Source organism: Carassius gibelio, chromosome A8 (assembly GCF_023724105.1).
Source record: "Carassius gibelio isolate Cgi1373 ecotype wild population from Czech Republic chromosome A8, carGib1.2-hapl.c, whole genome shotgun sequence".
Taxonomy (NCBI): Eukaryota; Metazoa; Chordata; class Actinopteri; order Cypriniformes; family Cyprinidae; genus Carassius; species Carassius gibelio.
This window is the reverse complement of record NC_068378.1, coordinates 119,371-137,011: the sequence shown is the minus strand read 5'-3', so window position 1 is coordinate 137,011 and position 17,641 is coordinate 119,371. Positions and strand designations below refer to the sequence as shown.

Here is a 17,641-nt window from a genome sequence, read left to right as displayed (position 1 = left end):
GTGTGTGTGACTCTCTTCTGGAGCTCAGAATCGCATCTGAAGGCTCTCTGAATGAGCTCTTGTTCTCTGTGTTAGACTCTCTTCATCTGATCCTCTGAAACCCAATCCAGCTCTGCCTCTGTCTCCGCGCGCTCCCGCGGCGCGCGAATAATTAACGCTCGCGCTCGTGAGAGACGCGCGTCTGATCGCTCGCGTGGATCTGGATCTTCTCGGGACTGGATCAGTAACAGCTCGTGAGTTTCTGTCAAGAGTTCGGATCTAGAACGACTGTCAGAGGTTCTGCAGAATGTCATTTTAGAACAACCTAGAAATACTTTAGAATCTTTTGCTGCGTTTTTAACTGTTCACAGTAATGAAGTGTTCAGATCAGAGAGAAAACACTTCGCTTAAGTTTATTAGACAAAAAGTCAAAGTTTGAATAATGCCTTCAGATATATATATGCATAATGTCCTCCTTAAAGGGATAGTTCACTAAAAATGTAATTTGATCATTTGTGACCCTCTCTGTGTCTGATTATCTAATTATGAGATAACAAGCATCTCAGTTTGATTTCAGTGCATTAATTTCTCTCTGATTTCAATGTCTGACACGGTCTTACTCGGTCAATATTAAAGAGGTTCCAGAGAATGTTCTTTTCCTTATGAAGGATGATTTTATGTAAAAAAACAATCCCAAAAATGACTTTGGATAAGTTTTCACAGGCTCAAACTCACATTGTCTGAAAGCTGCATGAGTTTCTTGCTCTGTTGCTCTGATAAAAAAGATACTTTGAAGAATGTTGGTAACCTAACTGTTGACGGCAGCCATTGACTGCCACTGTATATTTTCCAAACTAGGGAAGTCAGTAGCTGCTGTCATATGTTAAGCAGAATGTAATCTGTGTGTTTGGGTTGTCTGTCTTTTACTTTAATGACAGCAGTTCTTGCTTAATCAGCGTTACTCATTTACATCCATCTGTAGTCAGTGATCTAAAAATAGTGCAGAAAATTAGACATTTTTTCAGTTTTGCTTGAAAATCTTCCTTTGTTTTATTTTTTCAAAATGTATTGCTTACTCAGAAATCTCAGTTAACTAAATCAGATACCAAAACCTTTTTGGAGCTTTAAATCTCCTGAACCAATTGCTTCACAAAATGATTCACAACACTCTGCAAGAAACACTTTTACAAACCCAGTGCAAATGTTCTATTGAAAGTGGAATGTATTAAATGCAATGAACTATTCATTATTATATATGAAGTGTCTGTATGTGTTCTTTTATTCATTTTACAAACAAATGTATAAATATTTTTAAAGATCAGGTAAAAACCAGTTCAAATGGTTTTCAAAACCAACTTCTAAACGTTTTGAAACAGTTATATGTGATGTAACGAAGCCTCGTTTACTGAAATCACACGAATGATTCATGAAGCACCCATCACTGCAGACATATCCACCAATGGGCTGAAGATTGTTTTTCTTGTCTCATTGGCAGATATCTTTGCTTGTTTTAAACAAAAACTAACATTTAGATTTTTTTTCCCAGAATTTTTTTTTTTTACCTTTAAAGTAAATGCATCTTGATTCAACCATTTTTAGATATTACTAAGAAAATACTGAGAAAGAAAATAATGTAGCAGATATAAAAACAACACTGCAAAAAAAAATATAATAATAATTCTTTAGAATTTTTGTCGTTTTCTATTTTCTTGAAGCAAGATGCATTAATTTAGGAATACTATGTGATTCTTTTTTTCATAAAACAAAATTTTGCAGATTTTTTTCAGAAAACAAGATTTAATGTCTTAAGTCATTTTACTTGCTAAATAAATGCATCTTGCTTCAGGAATGTTCAGATATTTATAAAAAAAAAATAAAATAAAAAAAAACTAGAGAAATAACTAAGCAAGAAAATAATTTTTTTGTAGTATATGCATCAAACAAATAATAATCTAACATTGCTCTTTAATTTTTGCCCTCTAGTGAGTGTTCCAGATAAGACTCTCAGTGTGTGTGTGTGTGTGTGTGTGTGTGTGTGTGTGTGTCTGTGTGTGTGTGTGTGTGTGTGTGTGCTCTTGTTTTTGTATCATATCAGGACACAACTCTGTATAATGACATGGGTATGACACAGGTATTACAAGGAGAGGGTGACTTATGAGGACATAACCCATGTCCCCATTTTTCAAAACACTTATAAATCATACAGAATGAGTTTTTTTGAGAAAGTAAAAATGCACAAAGTTTCCTGTGAGGGTTAGGGTTAGGTGTAGGGTTGGTGAAGAGAGATAGAATATACAGTTTCTACAGAATAAAAACCATTACACCTATGGGATGAACACACTTTACACAAAAACAAACGTGTGTGTGTGTGTGTGTGTTTGCAGGCTGAGAGTCCACAGGAGCAGAGCCCAGGGGTGTTGAGTCGCATCGGGAGCTGGCTGTCCTGGGGTTGGGGCAGAAATGACCCCACCTCCCAAACACAACAAGAAGAGGACCACAGAGAAACCAGAGCAGACGAGACAGACAGTCCCTCACGAGGCGAGACGAGCCCAGCCCTCGAGCGGAATGCCAAACATCTGAGACTCCAACGCAGTCCGTCGATTGAGAGGAGAAGGTCACCTGATCTCTGTGACCAAATGGGCCGGAGGAGATCTAGCAGGAAGAGGCGGAGCTCCCACGGAGATGGGGGCGGGGCTAAATCCCCAACCAGTCCTCAACCTGAAAGCCCTGAAGCAACCAGTTTGACCGGCGGCCCGCGGATGACATGCGCCGACTCAGCTTTTGAGGAGACGCCAGACAGCCTTCCTGAAACCCCTGGAGCAGAAGCGCCAAACTCAGGGAACCGTGAAGATGTCTCCCAAACACACCTGAGCGAAGACGCAGATGTGGATTCACTCGCCCGAGCAGCGCTGGTTTATACAGATATGGATGAGGAACGTGTGGTGAGGCTGACGGAGAGCGCCGAATCCAAGCGCAGGAGCATCAAGGTGTCTCACAGCGAGGTGGTCTTCCCTAAAAAGCTCTTGGTCGCCTCGGAGGAACAGAGGGAAGACCAAAATATGACTCGTAAAGACACCGAACGGCTGAGATCTGATGGAAGAGCCAGGTGAATTATACCTGTTTAACCTGTTCGCAGCTGTGCTTACAGGAATAACAAACTCAATTCTGCCATTTGGTTTGATTTGTGAGCTTTTAAAGCTGAAGTTGCTGTTTGGGTTTGGATTTAAGTCGTGGGAGACGAAACATCAGTGAGAAATACACTGCAAAAAAAGATTTCTCTCGTTTTCTAGTATAAATATCTAAATGTTCTTGAATCAAGATGCATTTATTTGACAAGTAGAATGACTTATGATTCAATATTTTGTTAGTTTATGCTCAAAACACACAAAAATCTGCTATTGGGGCAAGAAAAGATATCTTAATTCAAAGGCTGAACACGATCATTTTTCTTACCCCATTGGGAGATATTTTTGCTTGGTTTGAACTTACAAAAGATTTTGTTTTTCTTAAAGCAAGAAATTGCATCTTGATTCAAGAATTTTTAGACATTTATACTAGAAAACAAGAGAAAATCTTTTTTTTTTTTGCAGTGTTTCAAAGCAAACTGTTGAATGTGCTTCATCTGAACATGGGATATCTTTCTTAAAGATCATCAGGACTAAACATCATGCGTCATATTGTGAAATATGCTCTCTCACAGGTCATTATCAGGTGTTTGTCATTCCTCTGGGCTGTAAAGTCATAGATTATCTGATCTGGTTCAAACAATAAAAGAGGCTTTTTCATAACAATTAAGTATTTACATAGTTAAATGCCAGTTTTTCTTGATGTCAGCCTTGCATTTTTCTACTGTATGCACCAGAAGCTCTTAAAGCAACAGTTCATCTAAAAACCAGGAGGAGATATTTTGAAGGATATTTCTTTTCCATTCAGTGCAAGTGATTTTTAATGCATGGTTTCTACAGGTCTGAAAAAGTCTTAACTCACACTTCCACAAACCAAACGCATTAAAAGGTCTTGAATTGGAGCAGACCATTTTTTGCAGTGCATTTATGATAATAAGTTATTTGCTGATAGCTTTCCCCTTACACAAGCATATATTACTTAAGAAGATTGCACTAGAGTCATAACGTTTATGATGCATTTTTATGCTATTCTTGCTTTTTGTAGCTTAACAGTAATCTCTCATTCACTTCAAAGAATCAGGAATCAGCTTGTAATCTTGTTTTGTAGCTTTTGAAATTTTATCTTGCAGTTCATACTAGTCACTTTCAATGAATGCTAATGAAGAAGGGCAATTGACTTTCTTAATGTATTTATGGCTTGCTTCAAGCAGAGAGAAAGAACTGAAGATTGCAAACAAGGAAGAGCAAAGAAAGAGGAAAGATAATGAGTCAAAAGCTAATGAAGGGAGTAGATACTAATGTGAAAAGTGTGAACTTGACATTCGACCCAGTTTTGACCTTTATTCTTTATTTTACAGATATCCAGAGGACAGAGCGGATGGCACCAATGTGAAGTCCAAAGGCCGAATCGCAGACAAGATCAGTCTGTTTGAGAGAGGAGACACCAATGCAGTCAGCAGCTCCACAAACCTGCGTCACCTGGATATTTCTCCAGCTCGAAATGTGGCCAGTCGTCTTTTCACAGAACGTGCCGGAGCCCGGTCCAGTTCTGCACCTCCAAACCAGACGGTTAAAGAGAGGGCGATGAATTTTAATGCAGGACGGAAGGGGGGAGATAATCTGACTTTGCCGTCTGGTCATACGCTGAGCGAAGGACATTCAAAAATGGCTGAAATATCGCAATCTGAACGTTTTGAAAAATCTACAGCAAAGACAGATACCAGCGGAGAGCCAAAGGTTAAATCCAAACCTCATTTAAACATAGATCAAACAGACTCCAAATCCCACAATGCAACACAAAGCACAAGTGACTCAAACATTGGGAATAAAGAGCTGGATTCTCCGCCAATGGTTTCATCACCTACTGATGAGACACCAGAGGTGAAATCACCAAACCAGACCAGCTCACGATCTAAAAAGCGTCGGGGCAAAGATCCACGGAGCCCCACCAAAGACAAACCTCCTGTAGACATTTTAAAGACCACAGAGCAGTATTCTGATAAAGAAAGACCCGACTCTTCTAGGGAGGCCGTAACCAAAACACCTAAAGTCCCTCCAAGTTTGGAGAAAGCAGCAGAAATTATGCAAAGCACAAAGAAAATATCAGACTCTCCACATGCGGACACAAAATTTCCTAAAGAAATGAAAAGCAAGGAGGAGAAACAGCATAGCTCAAATGAAGAGAAGAAAGAGCGGACAGAGATTACCTCAAAAACGGAAGAGAAACTGAGAAACATCAGCCAAAAGCAGCTTGGTCATGAGCGCTCAGAAGGACAGGGGAAGAGGAACAGAGACGTGATTGTAAACACATCGTTTGGAGAGTCAGGGAAACCAGATCCATCTGTGACAAAAGAAGAGAAACCACCGTCCCTGGAGGACTTGAAGGAGGCCAACGCTAAAGACTCCTCTGAGCCAGCCAATAACAGCACTACAGCTTCCAGGAGAGAAGCCATGCGAAACAGAGGGAGTGAGACGGATACGCTGGTCTTACCTGAGAAAAAAACTGAAAATACCACTGAAAGTGAGCCAAAATCAGCACAAACACCATCCAAGACAAACCAAAATAGTACTGAAGTCAGTACATCAAAGCCAACCAAGCAGAATGAAGAAGAAGCAATTACAACAAAGACGACTAAACACGGTAAATCAAAGAACACCTCAGCTGTGAGACAGGAAGACACTACAGTTTTGCCAACCAATGATGGTAAAGAGACTCAGACTTCAGAGTTAAACTCTGAATTGTCTGATCAGACTAAAGAAAACTCTACTACTACAAGTAGGACACCGGCAACACCAAACCCTACACTGGTCAAAGACCAGAATGAAAATACGGATGCCATAATTTCACCTCAAATTCCCTTTACAGAGGAAGGCGGTCTCAAAAGAGATGAGCCACCCCTACAAAACCAATCAGAGAGCGGAGAAGAACAGAAAACACAGGCAGTGTCTAATAAAAGAGATTTACAACAGCCTAGCACTGATATTAAAAATGGAGGCACCAAGGAAACCCATAGTGAAATCACCGGCACAGAAATTACATCTGTAATAAATGGAGATATACACACTGTGCAGGTGGAAGATCACGTTTCTGACTCTCTTAAACAGTCTGGAGAAAATGCACTTTGCTCTAGCCTTGAAAATACTTTATCTGAAATACCATCTAATAATGGCAATCTACCTATGATTTCAGCAAAAAAGAAGCCCACTTCCTTGTCATCCAAAGCCACTGAAACATGTACTGAGCAATCTGGCCAGGTCACCGCTGAACCAGCCCCAAAAGATGATAAAGCTTTCAGTGATAACGAGAACACAACTTTGTCAAACTCAGCTAATAAAAAAACTAATAATGAAGAGACCACTCTTCCACCAGTAATAACCACTCCTGAAAAACCAAAAACTGTCGAAAAAAACACATCTCCACCAGCCTCAACCAATGAGAAAACCTCCACTTTGCCTACCTCAACTAAAGAAAATACTACAGGTCTATCAACATCCACCAATGATGATGAAAACAAACCTCAACCAGCCTCAACTGATGAGACAATCTCTGCTTTGCCTGCCCCAAGTAATGAACAGACCACGCCTCCAACAGCATCAGCTAATGAACAGACCACGCCTCCAACAGCATCAGCTAATGAACAGACCATGCCTCCAACAGGATCAGCTAACGAAAAGACCACGCCTCCAACAGCATCAGCTAATGAACAGACCACGCCTCCAACAGCATCAGCTAATGAACAGACCACGCCTCCAACACCATCAGCTAATGAAGAGACCACGCCTCCAACACCATCAGCTAATGAACAGATCACACCTCCAACAGCATCAGCTAATGAACAGACCACACCTCCAACAGGATCAGCTAACAAAAAGACCACGCCTCCAACAGCATCAGCTAATGAACAGACCACGCCTCCAACAGCATCAGCTAATGAACAGACCACGCCTCCAACAGCATCAGCTAATGAACAGACCACGCCTCCAACTGGATCAGCTAATGAACAGACCACGCCTCCAACAGCATCAGCTAATGAACAGACCACGCCTCCAACAGGATCAGCTAACGAAAAGACCACGCCTCCAACAACATCAGCTAATGAACAGACCACGCCTCCAACAGGATCAGCTAACGAAAAGACCACATCTCCTACTGGATCAGCTAATGAACAGACCACGCCTCCAACAGGATCAGCTAACGAAAAGACCACATCTCCTACTGGATCAGCTAATGAACAGACCACGCCTCCAACAGCATCAGCTAATGAACAGACCACACCTCCAACAGGATCAGCTAACGAAAAGACCACGCCTCCAACAGCATCAGCTAATGAACAGACCACGCCTCCAACAGGATCAGCTAACGAAAAGACCACATCTCCTACTGGATCAGCTAATGAACAGACCACGTCTCCAACAGCATCAGCTAATGAACAGACCACGCCTCCAACAGCATCAGCTAATGAACAGACCACGCCTCCAACAGGATCAGCTAACGAAAAGACCACATCTCCTACTGGATCAGCTAATGAACAGACCACGCCTCCAACAGGATCAGCTAACGAAAAGACCACATCTCCTACTGGATCAGCTAATGAAAAGACCATGCCTCCAACAGCATCAGCCAATGAAAAGACTACTCCCCCAGCAGCAGCATCAAATGAACAGACCACGCCCCTAAGGGCATCAGCTACTGAACTGACCTCGCCTCCAACAGCATCAGGCATTGAATCAGCCACGCCTCTACCAGCACCAACCATTGAGACAACTTGCACATTATCCGATAATGTACAAACCATACCATCTGCCTCATTAACCGTTAGGTCTCCCTCCACTTCATTAGCCTCCAGTGATGAAAAGAACAAACCTCCACCAGCCTCATCTAATGAAAATGACACAACTCCATCAGAGTCAACTAGCAAAATGACAACTAATGAAAATACCAAATCCCCACAAGCCTCAACCAATGGCACAACCTCCACTTTACCTGCCTCGCCTAAAGAAAAGACTACACCTTCACCAGCATCAACCACTGAGACACTCTCTGCTACATTAAGCTCCAGTGACGACATAAACAAACTTCATCCAGCCTCAACTAATGAGACAGTCTCTGCTTTACCTGACTCAGCTAATGATAAGACAGTGCCTTCAACAGCCTCAACTAATGAAAAGAACACAGCTACAATAGAGTCAAGTAATAAATGGACAACTAATGAAGAGACCACATCTCCACAATCCTCAACCAATAAAACAACCTCCCAAAAAAAGACTGCTCCCCTACCAGCATCAATCACTGAGACAATCTCTGCTACATTAAGCTCCAATGATGACAAGAACACACCTTCACCAACCTCAACTAATGAAAAAACTACATCGTCATTAGACTCCAAAGAGAGAACCACACCTCCACCAGCCTCAACTAATGATACAATCTCCACTTTGACTGGCCTGGCTAATGAAAAGAACACCCCTCCCGCAGCATTAGCCAATGAAAAAGCCAAACCTATACCAGGACCAACTATTGAGACAACCTCCACATTATCTGGCTCAGATAATGAAAAGACCACTCCATCTGCATCATCAACCATTGAGTTTGCCTCCTCTTCATTAGGCTCAGGTGATGACAAGACCAAACCACCATCAGTCTTAAATAATGACAAGACCACACCTCCACAAGCCACAACTAAAGAAAATGCTGCACCTCTACAATCTTCAACCAATCCACCAGTCTCCATTGATATCACTACTAAAAATGAAAAGACCACACCACTACCAACATCATCCCATTCCCCCCTAACCTCTATCAATGGAAATAATATAACTCCACTTCCTTCATCCAAAGAAAAGACAATATCACCACCAGACAATGATAGTAGCAAGGCCACACCTTCACCAGAAAAGCCCTTGGGTCCTGAAGTCTCAGTGAAAGAGAAGATCTTCTCCATTAAATCTACAACTCCATCCACAAGAAAAAATGAATTTATCCTCAAACCCTTTCTCCTTCCACAAATCCCTGCTGCACCCGGAAGCTCCTCCCAAAGCAGGGACTCTCCATCTAGCTGGCTCGATGTGGATCACCAACGTCCTTTAAGGAAGAAGCTGTTGATTCCAGATCCCAAGCTGAGCTCCTCTGCGAGTGAGACCAACCTCCTGAACACATCGGGAGATTTTGACCCAGATGACTTCATTGCAAATGTGAAAAGGCTAGCAATGCCATTCAATCTTCCCCTACGCAAACACAATAAACATCGTCTGCAAGCACCTCCGTTTGCCATGCCTGCCATCAAAGAAGACCACTTTGAGAAACCCTTTGATCCGGAGGAGTTCCAGTATGGCTTGAGGCGAAGGAGAGAATTCATTTTGGATTTGCCTTCAAGTTCAAAATCAAAGAGTCAAGCTGCAGAAGTCAAGGACGCAGAGATCAAACCAAAACGAGAGAGCATCCTCACGAGGTCCGTTATCTTTCAGAGAGCAAGGAAGGGGTCTGAAAAGGTAGAGGAAGAAAAAGAGGAGGGAACAGATGTAAATACAACAGAAACACTGAAGCCAAAATCTCGTTTGGAGAGATGCTCTATCGTAAGCGTTCTACGCAGCCCCAGTAAAGGAAGACGAATGGAGTTTTTAAGCCCCACTGAGAGTCCTTCAGGTGGACTGTTATCACCCAGCGATGGTTCTGGGTATACAGCACCTCCAGAATTACAGCTAGCCCCAACTATAGAACCAACCAAATTGGTCCCAATAGAGGAAACCCTAGTTAAGAATAACAGCCACGATACACTGTCTGGTTCTCAGGTTATTCTAAAATCTAGCTCGGACATTGGGCTTGCCATGACACCTGACCTCAAAACGTCTTCAAGAGACCCCACAGTCTCTCTATTAAAAGACTCTAGTGGTAGCCAAGCTAGTTCCCAGGTTGTACCGACTCCTATGAAAGATGATGAACCTACTCTTGCACCTGACTTGAAAGCAAATTCAGCAGAACCTTCAGTCACCATGTTTACAGACACTAATGTTCCTACTCCCCCCAGTGATTCCCAGACCAGTTCCCAAGTTGTGCTGAAACCTATGAAAGATATTGGACCTACCCTGGCACCTGACTCGAAAACAACTTCAGCAGACCTTCCAATCACAATGTTAACAGACACTGATGCTCCTCCACCTAGTTGTACTCAGTCTGGTTCCCAGGATGATGGACTTGCCATGACACCTGACCTTAATGCCTCTACTCCTCCCCGTGGTTCCCAGACTGATTCCCAGGTTGTACTGAAACCCACTACAGATGATGGACCTACACTGACAACTGACTTGAAAATAACTTCATTAGACCCTTCAATCACCACGTTAACAGACGCTAATACACCTTTGATGCCTAGTTATACCCAGTGTGGTTCCCAGGATGATCTTAAACTTATCAAGGATGATGGACCTGCAATAATACCTGATCTCCAAAAAACTTCAAGAGACCCCACAGTCACTATGTTTACAGACACTAATGAATCACTGCTTCTCAATTGTACCCAGACTGGTTCTGATGATGCCCTGAAAACAACTACAGTAGATGTGAATGCTTCTCCACCATGTCCTTGCTTTGATGACATAATGTTGCCTTGTTTCCTGGAGAAATTTCTTCCTGAGGAACCTGAAAACGCTCAACCATCAAATAAGATCAACCCACTGGTCAGCCATCCCTCATTCATCACAATGACCACAGCAACAACACATACTTGCATACATTCATATCCTAAGCTAGTGCTAAGTGATATTTTACAATAGAGTTGTTCTGTGTGTGTATATTTGTGTGTTCTGGTTAGATGGCTAGAGAAAGTGCCTCAGTTCCTGGTCTAGTGGATCTGAATAAGGCTGTTGACGTAGCTGATGGGAAGATCCCAGAAGAGACGATTCCTCCGGCACCTGTAGTTCCAGCGGCTCAAATCCCTCAAGCTAAACCTCAGCGAACACTTCCAAATGTATGAGTCCATAACAAATGCGTATTTTCTTTGTAAATGCTAAATATAATTATGTTCATAGCTGCAATAGCTCTGCATGCCAGCTTGTTATTCATGCGTGTCCATATTTGTACATGACGATGTGGGAGATTTGAAGTTTGTTGACCAAAACTTGTTCAACTTGTTGAACCTTTGAACAGGGTAAAATCTTTGGGTTATCATTGGCTCATGTTTTTGACAGTTTGTCTGTTTGGTTAAATATTCTGAAACATTTGCAATCCAATAACCTGCATTACTCTCTTAACCACAGCGTTTTGTCTTTCAGATTCCAGCTTCTCGCGGAATCCACCGGCGTCCTGGAAAGGTTTGCAAGAATTTCAAACCCTTGAACTATCAGAGAATTTCATACCTGTAAACCTGCTCTATTTGCATAACATGAGCAAAGTTGATTTTATTTATGCTTTAAACATGCAAGTAAAAATATGTGACATCTTGGGCCCTAATTTGGCGTTTTGTGGCCGTCAGATTGTGATATTTGAGCACCATCAGTTCAGCGGTCAGTCCTTTGAGTTCTACAGGGATCAACCTGATTCCACACACATGAAACTGTCCAGTGTCATATCTGTTAAAGTGGTCAGAGGATGGTAAGTGGCATCTATGGAGAACAAATACTGGGCCTTTCAGTTGAATAGATTTAACTGTGCATTTTGGCCTCTCCTAGCTGGATATTATATGAGAAACCGGGATTTGAGGGACGATGCATCCCTCTGGAAGAGGAAGGAGTTATAGAACTGCCCAATCAATGGACAGAAGAGGGTGAAGAAACATCTGCCCCTGTGGTCATTGGCTCAATTCGACTGGCTGTCATAGTAAGTGACCTTCTTGAAATTATTGTTTTGAACACAATAACCAAAGGTCAAAAGAGATGGGAGTGACTGCTGTGTTTTCCTGTATGTTTCTGCAGGACTACACTCCTCCCCGGATAGAGCTGTTCACCGAGCCCGCTGGAATGGGCAGAAGCTCTGAGTTTGTGGATGAAACTGTGGAAGTGGGCAGTTTTAACCGTCCTCAGAGCACCGGCTCCATCAAAGTCCACAGTGGTCTGTAAGTTCTGCTCGGACCTTGAGCGTTTACTGGGTTGTGTGTTGTCAATGTGAAGCTCTTGACATGCACATCTTTACTGAGTGCTTACAAAAAATTTATTATGATTCATTTTCTGTTTTGGAGAACTGGGCAAGTTACCTTTCAATACCTTTCAATTTCAATACTCTATGTCTCTATGTAGGCATTAATTTGTACATATGTTGTTATATGAATAGGCTATCCGAACATACAAACGTCAAAAGAAAGAACCGGGTATTTGCTGGTTAACAAAAGCATTTTATTCTAGCTTCATTATTTTTAGTAAACACTTGAATGTGGGCAAGTTTCATAAAAAAAAAACAAATGAATAAATAAATAAATAACATTTAGAACCAAAGGCCGAAAAAAAGACTATGAATGAATTACAGCATCCCAAAATGCTTGGCCGTCGTTAACTCTTCATGGGTCATAATTGTATAATTCCATAACGTTACACAGTTTTGATGCTGTTTTATGTCTGATCCGTGACATTACATGTGGAAGCATCTGTTGTTTTGGGATAGCGCCCCCTAATGCACAACAATGAAAACATGGATTTCCAGAGTAGCTGTAGCTCACATATATTTAGACTTTTTTTAAGTATAAGTCAAGTATACTTAAATATTATTCTGCTCGTTATCTGGCAACCCTGGGTCAAGACACACCTCCTTCCCTGTGATTTCTTGTATTACACATTTAAATATGTTATTTACTATTTATTCAGTTCAGTTCTGTACACACTGTAAATGCGGTTGCCAGTACCAGATTTTATCTGAAATCAATACGGTTGTAGAATGCGGTCGTCACTCTTAAATTATCTTAAATAACTGAACTGTGCACATACAGAACAAGAGTTAAGTACTAAACTGTATGTACAGTGCAAAGACCGTGTTGTGAGAACATAATGACTGGATTCCTGATGATGATTCATGAGTATGTTATGCTTCATAAGAGCGTTTGAGTCACAGCATTAGTCACGCTGAGCCATATAAACAATATCAGAACCCTGCACTCAGACTATAGCACAAAAACTCATTCTGATGCTCTCAGTAGAGTTTATAACAGACAGAAAGAGGCAAATAGCATGCTAATAATTATTAAAGTGGCAGATACAGACACTTCAGTCACACAATACTTGTAAACTCTAGATATATTGTTTTTGTGTGTGTGTGTGTGTGTGTGTGTGTGTGTGTGTGTGTGTGTGTGTGTGACAAAAACACAGAGGAAAGACAGGAATAATCAGGAAAAGGGCAGAATGGCAGATGAAAGCTATGGCAGGAATGTAAGCAGGAATAGAAAGAGAAAATCACAGATTGTTGAGGAGGGTGGAGGTGAATGATTTACAGCAGCAGAACACAACAACAACAACAACCAGGAATATTTACAGAACAACATATTCATATTTGTTTGTTTTAAGTCAAAATAGCATTTAATGGAACAGAGGTCAGTTGTGTTTGTTTGTGTAGTCTGTCTCTCTGTAGATTCTGATGAAGTAGATAAAAACCACTGAAGGTGATCTCGGTCAGTTGATCAGGTGACGGATGATTGACAGCTGTCGTCTCTGCTCTGCAGGTGGATGGTTTACAGTGATCCAGGTTTCCAGGGTCTGCTGGCGGTTCTGGAGGCCGGAGAGTATCCGTTCCCGGAGGCCTGGGGTTTCCCGTCGCCCGTGGTCGGCTCTCTGAGACCTCTGAGAATGGTACGAATCACACCGTAGCGTTACTCACCCGTCTGCAGTCATCACGCAGTGTGTCACCAGAACTCTGCTTGTTTTCCAGGGCGCTCTGAAGGTCGAGAAGCCAAACGCAGTCAAGGTTTGTGAGTTTCAGTGACTTCTCTTCCTCAGTATGTTTTGTCATGTCTTACAGGACAAACATTGAAAACATACATTTACCGCAGAAGCACAGTGACTGAATATATACGAATGCATTAGATTTACGTGTTTATGCTTAAAACAAAAACAAATATCAGAGTCAGAAAAATCAACTGAATTCAAAGGGAAAACAAGTTTATTTACCCCATTGGCAGATATTTGTTCTTGTTTTGCACTTAAACGTACTTAATTTTGATACATTTTTTCGGAAGACTTAGTTTCCTGATTTAAGAGTGTTAGATATTTGTACCAGAGACGGTTTACACTGAGGTCAGAGTGTGATTTCTTCATGGCTCGGTGTCTCAGGCCGTGTTGTATGAGAAGGCCGGTCTGGAGGGCCGATGCATGGAGGTTCAGGGAGACGTCTTCTCCTTCACCAGGACAGAAACGGACCCGAGCGACCCGGACGATCACGGACTGAACTGTGTGGAATCACTCAAGATCCTCGGAGGCCTGTGAGTCCTGAACCCAGAGGTTTATCCTCAGTATTTATGTCTTGTTTTCCATTGCAAACATTCAAACGTCCTTAAAACAACTAACATTGTTTATCGAGCAAAATGACTGAAAAGTCTTAAAAAGTGATCGAAAAATAAATTCAGCCATTGGCAGATATTCATTCTTGTTTTGAGCATAAACTCACTTCATTTTGATCCCTTTTTAAGAAAACAAGTCTTGAAGAAATTTTGCTTCTCAAGTAAAAGTTTCTTTTAAAGAGGTCATGAAATGCCTTTTTTTAATTATTTTATATTTCCGGAGTTGCGCTTATAATCTTAGTATGGTTTCTTCATCAAAGAATGTTAGTTCTGAGCTCTGAAACTTACAGTGTTTTTATTTCAGAGCAACCTCTCATGTGTATTATATTATATTATTATATAACAGTTAGATTTTTTAATTAATCAAACCTTTCAAGGGTGTTGTAGATACTTGCACTCTAAAACAAGACAAAAATACTGAATAAGAATTAGCATTTTCTGCATTCTTTTCTCAACTGTCATTACTTTTTGAAAAAAGTATCTCAGATATTTTCTTGTGAATTTAAAGTAACTTGAAAAAGTAATCTGATTATGTAACTAGCGTTACTTGTAAGGCGTTATATTACTAGTTACTTGTAAAAAGAAGTAATCTGATTACGTAACTTGAATAACTTGTACTTGCATTGTTACTAGTTAATTGTAGCAAGTAATCTGATTACATAACTAGTGTTATTAGTAATGTTACATTACTAGTAACTTGTAAAAAGTAAGCTGACTGCATAACTAGCGTTACTTGTAGTGCATTGTTACTAGTTACTGTAAAAAAATAATCTGATTACGTAACTAGCATTACTTGCAATACATTACTAGTTACTGTGAAAAAGTAATTTGATTATGTAACTAGTGTTACTTGTAAGGCGTTAGATTACTAGTTACTTGTAAAAAAAAGTAATCTGATTACGTAAATTGAATTACTTGTAGTGCATTGTTACTAGTTAATTGTAACAAGTAATCTGATTACAAAACTAGCATTACTTGTAATGCATCATGTTACTAGTCACTGAAAAAAGTAATCTGATTTTGTAAATAGTGTTACTTGTAAGGCGTTAGATTACTAGTTACTTGTAAAAAAAGTAATCTGATTACGTAGCTTGAATTACTTGTAGTTCATTGTTACTAGTTAATTGTAACAAGTAATCTGATTACATAACTAGCATTGCTTGTAATATGTTACATTACTGGTTACTGTAAAAAAGTAATTTGATTATGTTACTATTGTTACTTGTAAGGCGTTAGATTACTAGTTACTTGTAAAAAAAAAAAGTAATCCGATTATGGAACTTGAATTACCTGTAGTGCATTGTTACTAGTTAATTGTAACAAGTAATCTGATTACGTAACTAGCATTACTTGTAATGCATTACGTTACTAGTTACTGTGAAAAAGTAATCCGATTACGTAACTAGCATTATTTGTAATGCGTTATGTTACTAGTTACTTCTTGTAACTAATCTGATCAAGTAGTGTTACTTGTAATGTGTTACTCCCGACACTGCTGTTGGATGCTTTACTCTCTTCTCGTCTCAGGTGGGTGGGATACGATGACGAAGATTTCGAGGGGCAGCAGTTCGTTCTGGAGGAAGGAGAGTATTTGGACTGGACAGACTGGGGCGGAACGGGGGAACAACTCCTCTCTCTACGGCCCGTTTTCATGGTGAGTCTCATCTTTACTAGCCATCGGTCACCACGCTTCACTAGCTGGGTGATTAGTCATGTTGTGCTTAAGCTGTAAGAGCGTTTGATGAGTTCTGAAGCTTAAAACTCAAGGATAATGTATTTTTTACTTCAAAATTTCATGTTTAAATTCAGTATGTTACTTTTTGTTTCTTTGTAATAATTTGTGAAACTTATTTGCAATTTCTGAGTGGAAAATATTTTAAAGTAAATCATTCACCGGATTTGTCTAGTGGACTACCTCCTGAGATTTTACAATTACATTTAATCATTTAGCAGACGCTTTTATCCAATGCAACTTACAAATGAGGACAATGGAAGTAATCAAAACTAACAAAAGAACAATGATATGCAAGTGCTATAACAGGTTTTTATATTATTATATTAATAGAATAGAAAAACAATAGAGCAAGCTAGTGTTAGAGAACTTTTTTGTTAATTGTCTAATAAATAAAAAGAAAACAGATAGAATACAAAAAGATTAGAAATGCTAGTCTTAATTTTTTTAAAGAAATCAATTTGTGTGCTAAAAGGGACTAAAAGTCTAAAAGGGACAATTTTTTTTTGTAAGTATAGAATTAGAATAGAGAGTGCTAGAGTTAGAGGGTCAGATAACGTTTCTTGAAGATGTGGATTGAGTTGTGCAGGTCATTCAACCCAGAGGGAACTTAATGAAAGAGTCTGTGAAAGTCTGGATGGTGAAATTGTGATGGAACGATGGGTTTGCTGGAATCACAAGCAGTTCTGTCTTGGCAAAGTTAAGTTGAAGGTGATGGTCCATCATCCAGGAAGAAATGTCAGTTAGACAAGCTGAGATGCGAATAGCTACCGTCGGATCATCAGGATGGAATGAGAGGTAGAGTTGAGTGTCATCAGCATAGCAGTGGTATGGAAAGCCATGTTTCTGAATGACAGAACCTAATGATGCCATGTAGACAGAGAAGAGAAGTGGTCCAAGAACTGAGCCCTGAGGCACCCCAGTAGTTAGATGTTGAGACTTGGACACCTCCCCACTCCAAGATACTTTGAAGGACCTATCTGATAGGTAAGACTCAAACCATTGAAGTGTGGTTCCTGAGATGCTCTTTGCCAGTAGGGTTGATAGGAGGATCTGGTGGTTAACCGGGTCAAAAGCAGCGGACAGATCAAGCAGGATAAGTACTGAAGATCTGGATTCCGCTCTTGCCAGTCTTAGAGCTTCAACAACTGAGAGCAAGGCCGTCTCAGCTGAATGTCCACTTCTGAAGCAAGATTTGTTGCTGTCAAGGAGATTGTTCTGTGTGAGAAAGGAAGAGACTTGGTTGAACACAGCTCGTTCAAGTGTTTTGGCAATGAATGGAGGAAGGAAAACCAGTCTGTGGTTCTCTAAAAGAGATGGGGGTGGGTTTCTTA

The 17,641-nt window shown here is 40.6% G+C and overlaps 1 protein-coding gene across 1 annotated transcript; it reads left to right on the top strand.

Moving 5' to 3' along the window:
* Positions 1 to 7,288: 7,288 nt before the first annotated feature.
* Positions 7,289 to 16,307, top strand: LOC128018088 (beta/gamma crystallin domain-containing protein 1-like). The gene is made up of 10 exons (XM_052603467.1): positions 7,289 to 10,778; positions 10,913 to 11,068; positions 11,373 to 11,411; positions 11,573 to 11,691; positions 11,769 to 11,916; positions 12,012 to 12,151; positions 13,742 to 13,868; positions 13,948 to 13,983; positions 14,349 to 14,497; positions 16,103 to 16,307. The coding sequence occupies exons 1-10, from the start codon at positions 7,707 to 7,709 to the stop codon at positions 16,305 to 16,307; spliced, it is 4,191 nt and encodes a 1,396-aa protein (XP_052459427.1). The 5' UTR covers positions 7,289 to 7,706.
* Positions 16,308 to 17,641: the final 1,334 nt, after the last annotated feature.